The sequence below is a fragment of the Callospermophilus lateralis genome, chromosome X (assembly GCF_048772815.1).
Source record: "Callospermophilus lateralis isolate mCalLat2 chromosome X, mCalLat2.hap1, whole genome shotgun sequence".
NCBI classification, from domain to species: domain Eukaryota; kingdom Metazoa; phylum Chordata; class Mammalia; order Rodentia; family Sciuridae; genus Callospermophilus; species Callospermophilus lateralis.
The window spans coordinates 38,165,068-38,185,546 of record NC_135325.1 but is presented as its reverse complement, the minus strand read 5'-3'; the positions used below and the strand labels follow the sequence as shown (position 1 = coordinate 38,185,546).

At 41.7% G+C, this 20,479-nt stretch overlaps 1 protein-coding gene across 4 annotated transcripts in view; it reads left to right on the top strand.

Moving 5' to 3' along the window:
* Smc1a (structural maintenance of chromosomes 1A) overlaps window positions 1-16,313 on the top strand; it is a 52,166-nt gene extending 35,853 nt beyond the window's left edge. Inside the window, exons 20-26 of one of the 4 annotated variants that reach the window (XR_013154652.1) lie at window positions 639-795; window positions 1,213-1,367; window positions 1,473-1,624; window positions 2,767-2,836; window positions 3,127-3,237; window positions 3,667-15,106; window positions 15,695-16,313. Coding sequence is in view for 3 of the 4 variants with exons in the window: in XM_077107031.1 (XP_076963146.1) it covers window positions 639-795; window positions 1,213-1,367; window positions 1,473-1,624; window positions 2,767-2,836; window positions 3,127-3,237; window positions 3,667-3,750 (729 nt within the window). In the remaining variant the exon portion in view is untranslated. Of the gene's footprint in view, window positions 1-638; window positions 796-1,212; window positions 1,368-1,472; window positions 1,625-2,766; window positions 2,837-3,126; window positions 3,238-3,666 lie in introns of all 4 variants that reach the window. The other 3 variants (XM_077107033.1, XM_077107032.1, XM_077107031.1) reach the window with 3 other exon arrangements.
* The last annotated feature ends 4,166 nt before the right edge of the window (window positions 16,314-20,479 follow it).

The window sequence follows — 20,479 nt, the reverse complement described above, 5'->3', positions numbered from 1 at the left end:
CATTGTTTTGTATCCATCCTTTAAAATTCTGATTGTTTAGTTACATGTGTCCACTATTAGCCCCTGAACTCTGTGAACATAAGAACTGAGGCTCATAGATCCTGAAAGCCCCAGTGCCTAGCACTTGGTAGGCATTCAGTAAATAGTTATTGATTAAAAGTGGCAGAAAGGCGAAAACCCAGACATATATTACAATAACTATAAGACCTAAAATCAAACAAGTAAAATTTGCTCAGATGTAGTGATCTAAGCAGAAAATCTGAGTTGTCTTAGTTGTTGTGAAGCTGAAGGAGTCCAGAGCAGCCTGTGTGGGGGCCTGTAGGTCATCCTAGAATGGTACTGGCTCATGGCCTGGGCTGAGAGCCAGAGAGGGGCACCATCAGCTGCTTTTCCAGAGACAGAGGGTTTGACAGGGCCTGGGGGAAGGGCTAGAGATGAAAAAGCTGCTTCAGCCTGTAATTTCCAGGGATGGCAGGAACAATTAACATGGGCAGGATCAGGTGAAAGGAGCCAAGCTGGAGAAGAACTTGCCTTCTACACAGGAGCAGGTGCCCAGGCCCCACTGAGTTCATCATCTCTGAGGGGGTCCCAGCATTGGGACCAGGGCCTCCTTAATATTGCTGGGCCTGGGGTTACAGGATGCCCAGGCTGAGGAGGAAATCAAGCAGGAAATGAACACACTGCAGCAGAAACTGAATGAGCAGCAGAGTGTGCTTCAGCGAATTGCTGCCCCCAACATGAAGGCCATGGAAAAGCTGGAAAGTGTCCGAGACAAGTTCCAGGAGACCTCAGATGGTAAGGTTTGCATTTCTTCTGGGGCCTTCAGTAAGGACAGAAGGCTGCAGGTATTCTAAGGGCCTACTGTTATATCACAACAGCTTCTGTTTTGGCATGTTTTCCTTATTTAAAACTCCCAGATACCCTAAACTGGGGAGGTTATCTTACTTGCTTTTTAGAAGGTTAAATGACCTGCTAAAGGTCACCAGTTGGTTGACAATAGAATCCAGGGAGGAATCCATTTCTTCCTTTAGACTGTCCAGCAGCCAGCCCATAGGATACAGATCATTATGAGGCCTTCTTCAGGCATTCCTCTCCCTCTGTGAAATGTTCCTTTTCTGGATAGTCATTTTCAGATCATTCTTGCCAGGGTGTGGTCCTCAACCCTGGCAGAACCCAGGGCACTGAGGAGTCGTCTGTCCTTCCTTCTGGCAGAATTTGAGGCAGCCCGAAAGCGAGCAAAGAAGGCCAAACAGGCTTTTGAACAGATTAAGAAGGAGCGCTTTGACCGTTTCAATGCTTGTTTTGAATCTGTGGCTACTAACATTGATGAGATCTACAAGGCTCTGTCTCGTAACAGCAGTGCCCAGGTAGGCTGGAGCCCCTTACCCAGCCAGCTTCTGCCATCTTCAGTTGCCCTTCCCCTTTAGGGTCCCTGTCTTTCGACCTATCCTGACCCATCTGCCTTCCCCTAGGCATTCTTGGGCCCTGAGAACCCTGAGGAGCCCTACTTGGATGGTATCAACTACAACTGTGTAGCTCCTGGCAAACGCTTCCGGCCTATGGATAACTTGTCAGGGGGGGAGAAGACAGTGGCAGCTCTGGCTCTGCTCTTTGCCATCCACAGGTAAGGCTCTGCCCCCAGGGCAGTTGGTGGAGAGACTGAACTGAGGCCACCAGAGGCTCTGGGGCCCAAGGATGTGCAAAGATCTGCAGAGGTGAAAATATTCTGGTGGCATCTGGATTGCATCCCTGTTTCCATGTCTACTACAGTATATCTGGCCTTGGTTTTCCTGGACCTGTCTTCCCCATCCACCCTCATCCACTCAGCATGTTGTCACTGGCCCCTGCATGTATTCAGTCCCACCTTCAGGCTTTTGCTCACCTGGTTGCTGGCTAATAAGCCCTTTCTGTGAAAATCTAGCTTGACTGTCACCTTCCACACCTTCATACCTCCTCATTCTCCTCCCCTTCCTCTAGGAATCCCTGTTTGACCACTGTGGCATACCCTGACCTCCCTCTCCTGAACACCAGTAGTACTTGAGTCTGACCCCTACATAACTTAGTGCTTGATTATACAGCGTCATGCCGTGAACATTTCTTTAGTGCTTCTCTGTGCCAGACCCTGTGGAGGGATTGGGGACACAGATGAGTCAGACATGGTCTCTGGCCTAGAGATGCTCACAGACTAGCGGAAGGCAGACACATAAACAATGTGCTAAGTGTTGTAACTGGGTGAGCGTGGGTGCTGTAGATACATAGAGGAGAGACACCTAACCCAGTCCGGGGGAAGGTGTGGGTGGGCCAGGGAAGGCTTTTGAGGGCAAATAACACTTCAGGAGCAGTATAAAGGATGAGTTATACAGGGAGACCAGCAGGCATTCTAGACCAAGTGTGCTGCATGTGCAGAGGCAAGGAGGCATGGCAGAGCATGGTGTGTTGGGATGGGGTGGACCTCTGGATAGCTTGGTCAGTAAGACCAGAGAGGAGGACAGCTCCATCCCCCAGCCAGCCTGGAAGCTCTTGAGACGGCCCTATTTTTCTATTTTTCGTGGTTCTTCAGGATCCTGGGGCACAGGGCTGGGTGCAGAGGAGGGCTCCATTGATGTATTGGCTTTTAGAGGCTCAGGCAACATTAAGACCTGGGTTTTTTGGTTTCTGACGAATTGAAAGGGGAAGCTGACCTGGTTGATGGGCCTTGGGGCTGTCCCACCGTGCCTTGCCACCCGCTTCCCCTCAGTGTCAGCTCACCTACTGGTTCCCTCCCAGCTACAAGCCAGCCCCCTTCTTCGTCCTGGATGAGATCGATGCTGCCTTGGATAACACCAACATTGGCAAGGTGGGTGCAAGGAAGGTGGGGCCCGGGAGGGAGACCCCCCAGTTCGGGGCTGGGTTTCAGGGAGCAATTCCTGAGTGTGCCTTAGCCGTTCCTGCAGCCTGCTCTCTGTGCCCGGGAGGCTGGGCCCTGGGTTATCCTCAATGTGATAGTCAGTTGCCTTCTCTCAGCCTCTCTTCCTGCCCTGCTCCACCCCCAACCCCTCCCCTCCCACCTACTGGTTCTGACTGGAAAACACAGGGGAGTGTTAGGGCTTGAGCTCTGCTAAGTGCCCGGCGCCTCCCCCCACACAGGTGGCAAATTATATCAAGGAGCAGTCGACTTGCAACTTCCAGGCCATCGTCATCTCTCTCAAGGAGGAGTTCTACACCAAGGCTGAGAGCCTCATTGGAGTCTATCCTGAGGTAGGGCGGGTCTGGCTCAGGAGCCAGTCCCACTCTCTGCCTGACTCCCCAGGGCAGGAAGGGAAGGCTACAGTGGAGGGGCAAGGGGTGGGGGAGCATAGGGAATCAAGTCCTTTACGGCCATCTGGGCTCCTTGGAGCCCTGCCCTGGAGGCTTAGCCAGCCTAGTTGGGCAAGGCTGTTACATTTGGGGACAGGTGGAAAGGCCAGGAAGAGGCAGCCAGACAGTGGAGAAAGGAGGAGAGTGCAAAAACAGGCAGGGAGAGAAGGCACATGGGACCGAGCACATCGTCTCAACACAGAGAATCATTGCCTGGGCTATGGACAGATATGTAGGGAGGAGGGTTTGAGGCCCCTGGTCCTGGGGCGCTAGACCCCTCTTAATTCTCTCCTTACAATTTTATTTTTCTTTTTCTCCCTCCTCCTTCAGCAAGGGGACTGTGTGATCAGCAAAGTCCTGACCTTCGACCTCACCAAGTACCCAGATGCCAACCCCAACCCCAATGAGCAGTAGCAGTAGTTCTACCCTCCTGCCCTTTCTGGATTCATAAACTTCCCCTCTACCAATCTGGATATTTGGCACCCAACCTTCCCCTCCCTCCTGGTCCTGTTTGGTGTAGTCATGGGATTTAGGCACTGCTATCAAGCACGAAGAGGAACAGAGGTGATGTTAGGTCTGGAGCAAAAATTCCTGAGCTACAGGGAGCATCCTGGCCTCTGGAAGGAGGTGCTAAGCTGAGCTGAACTGAGCTGAACAGGGCCATCTGTCCATACCACCCCCTCCCAGACCACCCCACCCATCACCCATTAATCATGGGTCCCTTGGGTCCCTGGCCCACTGAGTGTGTGAGTATGTATGTGTGTTTATGTATGTTTGCTTGTGTGCGTGTGGGTGTGTTTGCAAAATAATAAAAGATATTGGAGACCTGTTTTAGAAAGAGCCTAGGCTGAATTTGATTCCAAGAGACCTTAGGATGACAGCACCCCAGAGCTGGGCAAAGGTACTTGGTACCTCATAGGAGTCTTAGGCAGTCACTGGATACTGCCCTCATTCACTTATTCATACGTTCATATATTCATCAGACACATACTGAACACCCTGTATTTGTCAGGCTCTATGCTTAGAATACTAAGTTTAAATCTGACATGATCTCTGTCCTGGTAAGGAGATGTAGTGGATTCATGAATTACAGTGGTTAGCCAAATGTTATAAGTACTTTGAATTTGAGAAGAGGATGGTCACCTCTAGGTTTCCTGGAGAAGATCATGTTTGAGCTGGACCTTACAAATTGGTAGGATTTGGTCAGGCACTAGAAGCAGAACATGGGCTCTAGGGCAGACAGTTATGGGTTCTGGTCCCACGTCTTATCACTTACTAGTTGTTTGACCTTTCTGTGCCTCAGTTCCCTCATCTGTAAAATGGGGCTAATAATATTACCTACCTCATAGGATTTAATGATGTCAAGCTCCTCACTGGAGGCATTATCCATGTGGAGCCAACTAGGTGCCGACCCTTCAGAATACAAGACTTCTCATGCCTGGTCCCTTGAGGGCTTCTGATCCTGGCTTTTAGGGACAGAAGGAACCTCCAAATCTCGGAGGTGTTCTGGTTAATGAGAAAGTTCCAGGGAGGTGACAGGGTTTACCTAGTAAGTGGAGGTCCTAAGAAAGCCTGTAGCTTCAACCATGTATAACTGGGTGCTTGGGCCCCAATTTGGGTTGTGAGGAACTAGGAGGAGAGGTAGCCTGGGCCTAATATGTGATGATCCCGTTGGGACCTAACCTCATTAGCTATAAGGACTGCAGAAGCAGCAAAGCCTGGTGCAATGAGTTTAGCTTTCTTCACTCATTCACGTACACCATCATATTTTTCTTATCCTGATCATGTCTTGCTTTTTTGTTTTTTAAAAATTAAATCAACTGGGGGTGTAGTTTAGTGATAGAGTACATGCTTAGCATGTGCAGGGCCCTGGGTTTAAGTCTCAGCTGCCCCCCAACCAGAGTTCTAACTACATAAGTAATGCATGAATCCATTCTCTTAAAGAAATTAGATTGTTGCAGGTAAAAGTAGCCTCATTCAACTATAACTACTCCCCTTCCTATTCTTTCCCTTCATAACTGCTGTTATGTTTTTTATGCTTCCATCTAGACTTTGTTTTAATATTTTTACATACATATATGAATTCACTGAAAATATTGTGTCTAATGCAAATGGTATATTGAATTGTTCTCCAATTTCTTTGCTTAACAATGTTTTTGAAATCTGCGCATGTTGCTAAGTGTAGCTCAATTCATCCTCTATAATTGCGTATAGATTGCCATCATATGACTCTACCACATTTTATTTACCCATTTCTCTTATGATGGACATTAAGATGTTCAAATTTTGCTATTACAAAATACTACATAGGAGCATCCCTGTATCTGTGTGAATGTGTGTCTGTGTGTCTGAAAGTTTACCTGGGTTGATTCCTAGAAGTGGAATTGCAGAGTCATAGGATATTTATATATTTGTGTCTGATAGATATTTCCAAATTGCCCTCCTGTACTATTTACTAAGTATTTTTCCTGAGGTGATCTGAGGTCTAACATTGTTATCTACATCAGTTTCATTCTAAGTAGTGATATCCATGAAGTCACTGGTTTGATGTGCTAATTATGTATTTTTCTAATACGTATTAAAAGGCATGACTATCTAAACAAAAACAAATTGTCTGTGTTCAACCAAAGAAGTCACATACCACCAGTGGTACATGTGCCATAATTTGGCTAATGCTGGCACAGTTCGGGGGTCAGACCTGGTTTAAATCCTAGCCGTAGAAACTTGGGCAAATTAGATCCTCACTCAGCCTCAGTTTCCTCATTTTATAAAAGGAGATAAATAGGATGGGGCTGGGGTAGTTTAGAGGTAGAGCTCTTGCTTAGCATGTACAAGGCCCAGGGTTTGATCCGCAGCCCTGACCAAAAAATAAAAGGAGATAAATAAACACCTACATTGCGGCAGTGAAGGGAGATTATGTAAAATATATTTGAAGCAATTTAGCTGGCATATCTAGATCACCACAGCTTTTTAAAGGTAGTGATTACTATTCTTCCTGCTTTGCAGATGAGAAGACTGAGACCCTAAAAGGGTTTGTGCTTCCGTCACTTACCAGATAACAGTGTGAGCTTGAACCCAGGTCTTCCAATTCATTCTAGTGCTTTTTCTACTATAAAGGTAGTTATCAACCTTGGCTGTACTTATTTGTGAAGCTTTTCCTTTTCCCTTTTTAAATCAAAGCAATATATACACAGGTGAAAATAGTACAGAAGGGCTTTAATGAAAAGCGGCAGCTCCCTGCAGCACCCCCACATCCAAAGGATTGTGGAGCTCTTTAAAAATAAATTGCTCTGGTCCCGCCTCTGGAAATCTGATTCAGTAGGTGTGGAAAATAACCTGGATAACTAGCCCCTACCTCGCAGGATAGAAAGGGCTAAGGCCCTGTCACACATGTGCTACAAAGGAGCTTCAAAGACTTATGTCCAAAGGGGGGGGGGGTGAGGTTCCAGTGGTTTAGTGACAGAGCCTAGAGTTCCACTTGGATCTTAGTGCTTGCCTGCTGCTCTTCCCTCTTGTCCCCCAGCACCTCCTGTCACTGCAAGGCAGCACAAGTCAGTGAAGACTGCTCAGAGGAGGGTGGACACCATGGTGTTTTTCTAAGAGCAAGCTGGTTCCAAGTAGAATCCCTAGGGCTTGTTGGAGGAACCAAGTTGACTCCCTTATACCCTGGATACACTTGCCTTGGTTTAAGGAGTTACGAGTACTTCACAATAGTATCTTCCTTTAATTATGTGCTTCACTCTGGGAATCATAGTATGGTGCACCAGAAATACAAAAAGATGAGTCAAATCATTTTTCTGCCTTTGAGGAGTTGACTGTCTAGTTGGGGGACGGGGGAATTCATAAGATGGCCATTAACCATTGGTGATCAGTTCTCTTAATAGAAGTACAGGAGGGGCATCTAGCTTAGGTAGATTCAGGGAAGGCATCCTCTAGTTAGGTGGTGACACCTGAATGAGACTTGAGGGACCGACTAGTAGGAATTAAAAGGAAGTAAAAGGGAATCCCAGGTAGTGGAAACAGTATGTATGCACAAAGTCCTGAAGGCAAGAAACAGCAAAGCACTTCAGGAATACTGAAGAATAAAGATCCCTGGGGTAAGGAAAGCTGGAGTTTGGTGGGTTAGTGTGGTTTCCAAACTGTACACAGGAAACCCATGGGCCATTCTGGGTCCCAACAGTTTCATCAAACTTAATTTTCTTAAATGCTTTTAAAGGTCTTATGACTAGTATGCTGCAGACTGGGGCCCATAGTTTGAAGGTAGTAGGGAAACCATGAAACTATTTTTAAGCAGAGGGCACTCTAGATATGAATTACCTTGTTTCTGGCTAGCCAGCTGGGGTGAAAATAGATTAGATATTCATGCTGGATGCACCTGTGCATGTAAGTTTCCCTGTTATTCAACTTCTTGCACTCTATTATATTTCCTTATTTTGCTCTAAATAACCTGTATGCACCACAAGGATGGGTCTGGGGATATTTGCTTGCCAGTACATCCCTTGCAGAAAGCGACAGTGCCTGACAAAATAGGCACCTAATAAAATATTTGAATGAATGAATGAATGCATTTGTGAGAAAAGAATGAAGACAGGGTGATTAGTTAGGAGAGACCAAGAAGCCTGCTATAGGGCAAGGGCAATAGGAATGGATTGGAAGTGATAAAGGTGTGAGCTGTTCAGATGGTGAACTGGACTTGATGACTGATTATTGGATGTGGAGGGTGACTGAGAGGATAGAATGAGTACCCACAAATAGCCAAGATTCCTGCCCTATCCCAGTTGTCTCCTCATCCATCTCTGAATCAGAATCTCCTTCCAGCCTCCTCAGCACCTGGAGCACCTTCCTCAAGTCAGTTCAACATTCTGTGTGCTTTGGTCTCTCACTTCTCCCACCCCAGCCATTGATTCATTCATTCAGTTCAATAAATCTTGGCTAAGCACCTCCTATGTACAGTGAGGCTCTTTCAAGCCAGGATTCTGACTCCCTCTTTCCTACCTCAAGAAATGTTTTTGAGGGCTTTCCCAGGTAAGACTCATTCCTTATCCAATAACATATAGTGAGATGCCCAAAACGTTGACCTGCAAGGGAACTGAGAGGCTGCCCAAACCCTTCCTGAGGCCCTCAGAGGGAATTAGCTTCCTAAGGTTCCACTGCTAAAAAGAGTTGGAGCCAGAACTGGAACCCAAGTTCCCTTTGCACATCACCTCTAGAGCCTCAGTCTTGGTCTGTCCCATTGCAGATCAGGACAGGCAGAGGTGGTCAGGGAGAATGTGGGACTTAGGTTGAGCCATGAAGGTCAATGTACTGTATAGGCTGAACAAGATGCTTGCCAATTACACTGCCCCTTTTTGGAAACCCTCAGCAAACCTGCCATGCCCTCAGTCCTTTATAAGAGGTTTCTTTAGCATAAGTTGCCATGCTCTGTACCATGTGACCTCACAGACTTGGCCATAGATGGCTAGATTTGGATAGTACCTGACTAAAGACGGCCAATCTCTAGGCTAGCCAGAAGCCTATTAGGTGGACTTGGTGTAAGGATTCCGCCTCATAGAGGTGGTGTGTTTCTAATGGCAAATGCATGAAACAATCAGATCTTCAAGGGAGCCTAAATATGAGGTGTTCAGAAGAAGTGGACAATTAGAATTTAATGAGGCAGAAGTGGTGGTGGATGAGGGGTAGCCAGAAACTAAATAGCAAAAGCAAAGAGAAAGCTTTGAAAGTCATAAGTCATGAGATATTTGCATTATGAGATCATGGAGCCACAAGTTAACTGAAGCCATGAAGCAGCAAGGCAACAATGGGCCAAAAGGATGTAGAAGCCATGAAACAATAGGAGCCTTGAGGAACAGAATACGTGACCCAACACTGATCATGTGAGATCCATGAAGCAGCAGAAGGCTTGAAGAGAAGATGCATGAGACTCGGAAGCAATGAGACTGCAAGAGCAACGAAGTAGCTGGAACCACGTGGCAGCAAGGCAACAGGAATGGAAGAGGCAGCAGGAGTTAGAATGCAGGCAGAAGCTACAGCAGAGAAGCCATGGATTAATAGGAACTGAAGCCCCAAGAGCCTCGAAGCTGCAGGAGCTGGGAGGCAGCAGAAGCCATGGGCTAGCAATGAGGGAAAGAAGTTAGTCAGTAGCAGTAGGAGGAGTATAAATACAGCCAGAAAGTAGTTGAGTCACCATTTTGGGAAGCACTAGAGAAGGTAGCAACAGATGCCTGCAGCTGAGGGGGTGACGAGATAAGCCAGGCTCTAGAGCTGCTTTGGATCATGAACCATTTTCAAGTTTCTGTTCTTCAGCAAGGCTGCCTGTGTAACTGTTCTTGTCTTCCTTATTTCCCTGTGAATGTTTTAATAAATCCCAATCACTAACTTGAGTGTGTCTTTGTTTCTTACAATCTAAAAGAGGTTAACACTGGTGTGCGGTTCAGATGGGTGGAGAGCAGGGCTAAAATTTTTCTGGTGGGTTTGAAGCAAGATGTGAAGGTAGGAATTCATTCTCATGCCCTTACTGGCACATGCATTTTTCATTCACTTATTGACTAATTTTTCTCATGCATCTACTTATCATTTGTTCATTCATTATTTATGTACTAACTCATACCTTATTCACTTGTTTATTCATGCAAATGATATATGAGCATTTATTCATTCATTTGTTCTTTGCTGTATTCACTCACATCATTTTTCCATCCATTTATTCTACAAATATATTTTGAATTCCTGCTGCATGTCAGGCCCTGTACTAGGTTCTGGGGAATTACCCTTCTGGGAATTTTCAGTTTAATTGGGGACTCATAAATAATCAGGTAAGTGCACTAAGTGTGGTAGGTGATACAGCAGAAGTCTAGTTGAGGCAAAGTGAGCATATAGGAAATATTGGATGGTTCTTCCTTGAGTGGGGCAGGTTGGAGGAATTAGGAAAGCTTTTATAGAGGAAGGGGTACTGGAACTGAGTCTTAAAAGAAAAATTGGGTGTTTACCATGTGGGAAAAGGAAAGAATATTCCAAGCAGAAGACTTGCCTAAGCAAAGTTGTATGGATAGATTTAGAGTATTACCCATTGCAGTGGAAGAAGTGCTGGAAGTCAGGTAATGAAGTTTATCTTTGATCCCATGAACAATGGGAAGCTATAGTAGGGTTTGTAGCAGGGGAGTGACCAATTAGTATTAGAAATCTCAGACTGGTAGTGAAAAGATTGGGGGCATGAAATATTGACCTAAATAATGTATATAATCATAGATTTATAATATATGCAAAGTGTATGTAAATATCATTCATAATTGGAGGCATGAATGAGTACTTATGGAAGCCCTTGAGGAGGGAGAGGTGTTCTATGAGGGGACTCTAAAAACATTTAGGAAGAGGTGGAATTGTTCAGTTAAGCTTTAAAGAATAGGGAGGATCCCAACTGGTAGAGATCTGGAAAGACTTTCCAGGCCTGTGAGATGAGATGTAAGGAGATGAGAGTAGATATGCCATGTTTGGGCTAACATTCCAGTTTGGAGCAGGGGCTGCTTTTAAGAGAGGCAGAACAGAAACTGCAGGGTTTCCCAAACTATATTATATTCTGCTGCAATAGTTCTAGAAGGATAAGGAAATTTGGTGGGGAGGGGAGTCATGGATAAGAGTGTTGCTTTGATTTTTGGATGATTTTTGTTTTGTTTTTTGCTTTTTAAAACTAATTTTTTCCTTAAAGTTTATTTAATTTAAAAATATTATTTTAAAATAGAAGTAATACATGCATGTTGCAGTAAAATCAAATCATATGGAAGGACTTATAAAAAGCAAGAGTTTGCACTGCCCCACACATTCCCACTCCCACTCTTACTTTCAGCACCCACTTTCAGTTATTTCTTCCCATTGTTATCTTCATATCTAAATAATATGTGGGCATTTTTAAAATTATCAGCTTTAGACATTATATACTGATATCCTCTGTGACAGATAAGAATTTAGATCATTTATACCAAACTCTCTTTCTGCTTCTAATATAGTTAAGTTTATTGGTTAACTTTTGGAATTTATATAACACCTTTGTATTTTGTTCCATGAACTAGAGACAATATTTCTTGATTAGTACTTTGCTAGATGAGAAAATAGACTTTTCTTTTAGCCCTCATTCCCACTGTTAACCTCCCAACCTCTGTCATCTAGCTTTTTATATTGTCAAAGCTGACATTGAATTCTGTAAACATGACTGAGGGGTTTGGTTTGGTTTTGGTATTTTTACTATTATTTGATTCTAAAAGTTGAAAAGCAATAAATAGCTATTAATATCAATATGACTATAAATATTTTTACTTTGTTTTAAAATCTTGAGACAGGGTCTCAGTGGCCCAGTCTAGACTTGAAGTTGCAATCCTCCTGCGTCAGCCTTTCCAGTCACTGGGATTACAGGTGCACACCACCATACCTGGTTCTATATTCTTCCTTTTAGGGCCAAGAAGTTTTATGATTTTTTCTTACAACAATTTTTCTTTTCTGAAGTTTCTAACTTTTCTTATTTTACTATTTTATTTGATTTATATTCCATTTTTTTCCTTTCAAAATTTCCATTAACACTCTGAATTACACCAATTCTACTTTATGTCTCCTAGAAGACCTTCTTCCTAGAGCCCTTCATTCCCTTTTCAAATCTGGAAGTTATTTTCTAAGGCCTAATTCATAGCTTATCACTTTTGGATTTCCCTTCACTGCTTTCCATGATTATATCCACTATTTACTAATTCCCAGGGTTTTTGTTTTGTTTTTCCCATCAACTTGATGAAGCACATCCTTAAGTAACTTTCTCAGAAAAGCTGTATAGAAAGTCATATTCTTGAGTTTTTGCATATGTAGAAATACCTTTATTCCATCCTCACTCTTAACTATAAAATTCAGTATCATTTTCCCATGTAATTTTGAAGGCATTGCTCCACTTTCTTCTAGCATCCAGTTTTGATGATAAGTCACCTTAGAATCACAAATACAAGGTCAGTGTTGGCAAATTAGTAAGACCCGATCTCAAAGGAAAAAATAAAAAGAACTGCAGATGTAGCTCTGGTAAATTGCCCCTGGGTTTCATCCTCAGTACATAACAAATAAAAATCTGATTATTAGTCATAGATTTACTGCTTTGTATATATCTATTCCCATCACTTTTTCTCCTCTCCTTTCAGGACCCCAAGCACACAAATGTTAGATCTTTTCTAATTGTCTCACAGGTCCCTGAGGTGGTGTTCATTTTTCCCTAGTCTACTTTTTTCTGTTTTCCAGATTGGGTAATTTCTATTGTTCTATCTTCAAGTTAACTGATTTTTTCCTGTGTCCTTTCCATTTTGCTGTTAGTCCAACCACTGAAGTTTTTACTTTTCAGTCCTAAATTATCCATATGGGTTTTCTTTATATCTTTCACTTCTTTGCAGAGTTCCTACTTTTTCATTTGTTTTGAACATGTTGCTAGTTTGTTGATGCATTTTTTATGGTAGCTTGTCAGATCATTTTAACATCTCTATCACCTCAGTGTTGGGGTCTGTTGAGTGTCTTTTCTCATTCAAGTTAGATTTCCCTGGTTCTTGGTATGATGAGTGATTTTCAGTTGAAACCTGGGCATTTGGCAATTGTGTTATAAGATACTGAATATATATATAATTTTTTTTTGGAGGTAGTGGGGATGGAACCCAGGATGTTGCATATGCTGCAAGCACTCTACTATTGAGCTACATCCCCAACCAAGATGCTAGATCTTATTTAAATATTCTGTTTTAGCTTCCCTCCTCCAACACCACTCTGGCAGTGGAAGAGGGGACACTGCCTCATTAATGTCAGGTGGGTGTTCAAATCCAAGTACCCACTCTCCATTGATACTGTAGGGAGAGAGTTTCCTCCTTAGTGATATGTGGGGATAGGAGTTCCAGCTACCTATGCAACCTTTGACCATACCTCAGTGGGAAGAGAGAGGGGCAATCCATTTACAAACAGTGGGGGTGGAAGTCTAGGTTCCCTTATTGGTCTTTACTAGTGCAGTGAGTGTGAGTCCACAACTTTGTTCTATGGTTCTTGAGTGGAGTAGAGCAGTTATTTTCTAGTTGATGGCTTTTCTGACCATAATTCTGGGATAGCTGAGGTGAAAACTGAAATAACTTACCACCCTGTCACTTCTCTACTATCTGGTTCCCTACCACATTTGCCACCATCTTTCCACTTTTCTGAGTCTCTTGTTTACATATAATGTTGAAAGATTTTAATGGTAGTTGGTGGGAAGAATGAGAAAAGTATTTCTTTTACTTCATTTACCCCTTTCCTGTTATTTTTAAACAATTTTATTTTTGGTGTTCTAAAGTTTCATAATTATGTGCTTCAGTTTGGGATCTTGTGTCATTCATTGTCCTGATCACATTTTACATCCTTTTATTTCCCTTTAACTCTGGAAAATTCTTATATTATTCCCTTGATATATTTTTCTTCTTTATTTTTTTTTTTTTTTGTTCTCTCCTGGAAATAAAGTTGGGTAATGGAATTCACAGATATGTTTTTTACAATTTTTTTATCCATTATCTCCTGTTTTCCATCTCTCTCCCTTTTTTTCTTTCTCCTTCCCACTCCCCTTCCTCCCTTGCTCTCTCTTCCTTTTTTTTTTTTTTTTTTTTTTTTTTTTTGTTACCTTCTGGGGGAAGATTAGCATTATCTCTCAACCCTTCTGTTGCATTTCTTTTTATTTGACAATACATTTATTGTAAATTTCCAAGTATTCATTCATTTATCTTTTCCTTTTGGTAGGGGGCTACTGGGGATTGAATTCAGGAGCACTCGACCATTGAGCCACATCCCCAGCCCTATTTTGTATTTTATTTAGAGACAGGGTCTCACTGAATTGCTTAGCGCCTCACTGTTGCTGAGGTTGGCTTTGAACTGACGATCCTCCTGCTTCAGCCTCCCGAGCTGCTAGAATTACAGGTGTACACCACCATGCCCAGCTATCTTTTCCTTTCTTACAGCATCCTGTTCTTGTTTTATGGATGTATTATAATCTTGAATCTCTCTGAGATAATACAGGTATTTTTATATCTCCTTCTGTTCTTTGAAATATCTATTTCATTTGGGATTGTTTTTTCCCTTGATTGCTTATTTTGGTCTCTTTATTACCTGTTACAGTCTATTCTCAAAGAAATCCTGATGATCCATGGTTGTTTACTGGTATTTTTAAACGTAGCAATGAAAATCTGATTGGAAACTGTTTGTGGGCAGTGCTAAGCAACTGGTGATTTTCCTTTAGGATAATTAAAGAAAAGCTGACTGCTGTGCTACAGAGTCCCTGAATGGCCAGAATATTAAGGTCTTTTCGCTGAAATCGTTCAGTTTCCTTAGAGAAGAACCCTCTGGTTTTGGACTAATGGGTAGACACCTGGCTGCTTTGAATTGTACACAGGGGAATGGGTTGATGGTTTGATATACAGCCTTCCCTGTTTTCAGCCCTACATCCCACTCCTAACCCTTCATCATACTTGGCATTGTCAAGACCCAAGACTCTCCAGGCTTCTGCAGAGAAAGACCAACTCCTTCCTCAGAGACATCTCCTCCATACATACTTCAGGCTATGGCTCCCTTCACCATGCTTCATCAGTCACCATTTCTCCATTTACTTCTTATCTTCCAGAAATTTGTTGAAATCTCTTTTGTGGATGGACCTGCTCCCATTCTCTTCATCATTGTGTTTTTATACTTTTTTTTATTCCTTTATGATCATTTTAACAGGATCTCAGGAGGGAGTGGAGATAAATACATGGTAAGTCTGTCATCTTGACCTGAAAATCTACTAGTCTACCTTTAACTGTTTTTAGTTTTTCTGGTGATTATCCTCATATCTCTAAATAATATACATATATTCTATTTGTCAACTTATCTATCAATTTTAGTCATTGTCTGTTGATGTCCTGCTATTTATGCCAACAAACTACCCTCCTCCTATGCCTTCAGTATAGAGATGTTGCCAGTTATATATCCTCTATTCCTTACCTTTTAACCTTTAACTAATAGATTTCTATTTCTTATTTCTGTCTTCTTTACTTTTATATTAACAAGGTTAATGATATTTTAACATTCTGTCTGTAACCATAATTAAGTCATCTGTACTTTGTTGATAGTTCATTCTAAAAGTTTAAATTCAATAAAGTGTTTCTGCTTTTATGATTATGTAAATATTGTTCCATAAAGATCCAATAGGATTACATTTCTTTCTGTATACAGTATTTTTTTCCTGTAGTTTCTAAATGCCTTTCTTTTTTCCCTTGCATTGCCTGACTTTATCATCTTCTCAATTTATTTCAAATTCTCAAGGAAAGTATAAAATCATTTGAATCCCCTTTTTCCCCAGATACCTTCCTCCTGGAGCCTCCGTCTTCCTGCTCCAATTTGGACTGATTGCTCTGTAGGCCTGCGGCACAGCTGTCATCCTGGGACGTCCCTTCATTACTCTTCTGGGTTGGACCCAATCTTTCTTGGACCCCATATCTTCCTCTTTCTTAATTATTCCCTTGTAGTGGACATTATGGTTATTTTCCAACATCCATTCCACTTCTCCCCCATTGTATAACAACTGTGCAATTTGAGTGGGATTGACCCCACCAGCAGCTCTAGGTATAGGCCTTCATTGGTATAAACTGATCTGAGTAATTTCATCCCCCAGCTAAGTGATGATTGGTTCAGGGATGATCCAGTCACACTGAGGCTTAGGAATTTTGTTCAGCTTTAGAGGGAAGAGGTAGCCCCTCTTCCCTGTATATGAACAAAGAAGCATGTGGCTTTGTTGCTGCTGTTTGCCATCTTGTGAACATGTAGAAGGCTTACCTGAGGATGGAACGGACAAGTGGAGGAGGCAGAGCCAAGAGAATCACAAAGAAATGGAACCATATTCCAGATCATACCAGACCTGAAGTCTCCCCACCTATGGACTCCTAAGTTAAGTGAGCCAATAAATTGCATTTACTTTTTAAGCCAGTTTGAGTTGGGTTTTCTATTGTTTATACCTGAAAGCATTTTAATTTGTTTTTGGTGTCTCCCTTTGGAAAGGATGAGTGCAGATTTGGTGATTTGAGGTATATTGTCACATGGAAGCATTTTTTCAAAGTGTAAATATGGGAGAAAGGATATATGTGGGTGTAGGACAACCAAGTGAACTCTAATGTTGGCTTAGCATCTAAATCCCATTACCATTTTGGGGACATTCCCCCCGGTGGGAGTCTTAGTCCCCAGAGTTTCTACTATGGGAACTAAAGGTGGTCAAATAGTTCCTCTCCCTGTCCAGCAGGTAATAAGGGCTGAATACTCTGTTCACAGCTTTCAATCTGGAGTCAGCAACACACAGAAACCAGAAATACACAAATTAACAGAATGATAATAGATGAAGAGACTATATTTGTAATGTTTTAAATTGACAGAAGATTGATCAATAAAAAAAGGAGATAGTAAACCCATCAGGAAAGTGATCATAGGATATGAAGAGTAATTTACACAGGTAGAAATTTGAATATATTAAGAGATTTTCAACTCTGCTAATAATTAGAGAAATGAGAATTAAAATAACAGTGAGAAATCACTATAAAAGTGGTAACATGTAGAAAGTTAAATATTATCATTTGCTGATGAGGAAATGTGAGAAAAAGGACAATTATCGATGGGAGCATAAACTGGTACAGCTATTCCAGAGCAGTTTGGCAGTCTCTTACAACATTAAGTATGGATATACTGTGCAATCCAGAAATCCTATTCCCCAGTATATATTCTAGAGAAATTCTCACACAGGTCCTAAGGAAATAGAATTGAGGTTGTTTGTTGCAGCATTGTTTGTGGTAGTGGAAATTGGAAGCAATCTAGGTGTCACCATGGGACTGGATAAGCAAACTGAAGTATATCCATAGGATGGAAAAGTATAAAACAATTAAAAGTAGTAAGCTACATTTACATATAGCCACATGAGTAGATCCCCAAACCTAGTGTTGAATGAAGAAAGCAAGAAACAGTAAGATTTATAGCGTAATATTTATATAAATGTAAAACAACAGTGTGTATTTTCATGGGTATGCATATATCTAAATAAATATATGGAAGATGGATTCAAAGGATAAACACATTAATTACACTGGAGAGGTTCACCACAATTGTCAGGAGAATGGAAGTGAGCATGGGAACTGAGGGGGCAAAATAATAAAGGAAAAGAACAGCCACATAATGCACAATGAATCAATGATTATGATTAACTGAACCCTGAAGTCCACAACAAAGAAGGCAAAGTAACAGATGCAAGGATGTAGAGTTCACGTGCAGTGGCATATGATGGTAGGTAGCATCATGTGCACTGGGAGCAGCAGTGGGGGTGGCAGTGGTTGCCTTCCTACAGTAGGACCTTAGCTTTCGTTTCTCCTGCCTAGCCTCTCCCCACTTTCTTAGCCCGATTCTTTGGACTCCTGTGAGTTACCTGATAACCTTGCAATAAATACCTTTTCTGCTTAAGTTTACCAGCATCGTTTCCATTATTTGCATCCAAGAATCCTGACTGATAGATCATGCATTTCGTTGGAGAAGAATACTCAAATAACTTCTTGAGAAAGGTAAATTTCAGGCTCTTTAAATGTCTGAAACATGTTATTTTTACCATCATACTTCAATGATAGTTTGGTTTTAGAATTTTATGTTAAAATAATTTTTCCTCTGAATTTTGAGGGTATTACTTTTAACACATGGTGTTTCTGATTAGAAGTCAGATGTTAACATTATTTTCATTCCTTTGGTGGCAACTTGTTTTCACCACTTTTGGAAGCTTATATTTTTTTTTCCTTAATTGATGTTTTGAAATGCCACAGTAATATGTCCAGATGTGTGTTTTCCCCCATCTATTTTGCCAAGCACCCAAAGAGTGGGTCCTTTTAGACTTATATCCCTCTATTCTGACAAATTACTCTTTTATTTCTTTGCTAATTTTCTTTATTTTGTCTATTCTTTTTATGACTCCTATTAGTTGGATGTTGATCTTCTTGGATGGCTTGTCTTTGCCTCTTTATTTTCTCTCCTAATTTATCATCCCCCCCCCATAAGTGTGTTTCTGTCTGTCCATTACTCTCAATTTCTAGGCCTTCATTTTTCACTTGTTTTTTTTTTTTTTTAATGTGGTGCTGAGGATCAAACCCAGGGTCTCGCATGTGTGAGGTGAGCGCTCTACTGCTGAGCCCCAGCCCCAGCCCAGTATGCCTTCATTTTTAAATTCTGTATGCTGGGTCTTTTTTTTTTACTTTATCTTTTATTGGACTTTTTAATTTTGACAGTCATTTTTAACTTCTAAGCATTCTTTCTTATTCTCCAAAGGTACCTTTAAAAATATTTTAACTGACATATAGTAATTGCATACATTTATGGGCTATGGTGTGACATTTCAATACATGTATACAATGTGTAACAATCAGATCAGGGTAATTGGCATATCCATCACCTCAAACATTTATCATTTCTTTGTGTTGGGAACATTCAAAATCCTCTCTACTAGCTATTTTGAAACGTACAATTAAATGTTGTCAACCATAGTTACCCTACTGTGCCATAAAATGTGAGGAGTTATTCCTCCTATTCACCTGCCCCTCTCTACCTGTTAATCATACTCTCTACATACTCCCCCACACACACTTCCCAGTCTCCAGTAACCCAGAGGGGTCTTTTTCATAGCATCCTTTTTTCATTTTTTTAATAGGTGCAATATCTTCTTTGTATGTGTGCTTAATAGTACTTTACTGGAATCTTGGGGATAACAGCAGATAATTAGCAGGCCAGAAAGGAAAAATTAAATTGGATAACAGATATTACCTCTCCAAGAGAATGTCACTCGTGCCCCTCTGGTGGGGGTGGGGGCTGCCTCCTGGCTGTCCGTCTCCATAGACCCCTAACCTGATAGCCTGTATGGCTCAGATTATCTTCCACCAACTATATAGTTTTAGCCATGTGCTTCCCACCTGCATTACAGAGCCCCAGCTTTCACCTTGGCATCAGAGAAGAGGTTATTTTCCCATTCCTTACTCCCAGACTAGCTCATTTCCTGCTCCAGCATAGCTCTCCATATGTTTATGTTCTTTCTGGTACATTTTCATACCCACCTTACAGTGGTGACCCTGGTCCCCATGGCCCACACATGGTGATCGCAGTAGTCAGCAGTACATTTCACAGAGTGGATGGTTAATAGTTATATTAACAATATTTGTAGTGGAACCAATAATCCAAATCTCATTCCTCTTTACAGGGATCCCTCCAACAGAAGTCAGTCAACAGCCGCTCAAATGTGCATGTCTCCTAATGTACATTTCTCAAAAACAAATAATTTTCAGTGACAGTCCAGTCCAAACCCATGTTTAAGATTTAAAAAAATTAACTCAGTGGAAGCAGAATACTCCTAACCTATACTCAGATTATGTCACTACATGGAACAGTTAACATTTTAATGATGGTGGATAATATTTCCTTACTCTGTACCCGGCACTTGAATTGCCTTCATTTTATAAAGAAGGAAAGTGAAGCTCCCAGGTGTCATTCGCCCAAGGTCACAGAGCTAATACATGGCAGACAGGAAATTGTACCAGGACATTCTAACCACAGGCAACCCACATAACTGCTACACAGAGCTGCCCTGTTTTCCACCAGCCAAATTCAGAATAATGGTGATAGCACAATTTTCTCTGTTTGATGGGTAGATACCTAAGATTAAGTGATTAGCCTATTCAGGTAGGTTTGCTTCCATGAACGAATGCCCATTGCTCTGGAGACAGAAAACTACTACCAACTTTTAATTTTTAAACTTTTTTGTTTGTTTTATGGTACTGGGGATTAAACCCAGGAGCACTTTACCACTGAGATACATCCCTAAACTTTTTTTTCATAGAAACCATAACTTTATTTTTTCATTTTTATATTTTTCCAAAATAATAAATATAGTTTAAAAAATAAACTAGGGGCTAGGATTGTAGCTCAGTGGTAGAGCGTTTGCCTAGCATGTGTGAGGCACCAGGTTTGATCCTCAGCACAACATAAATATAAATAAATAAAAATGAAGGTATTGTGTCCATCTACAATTAAAAATATTTTTTAAAAAAATAAACTAGTACTAAACCTACTAAAACCCAAC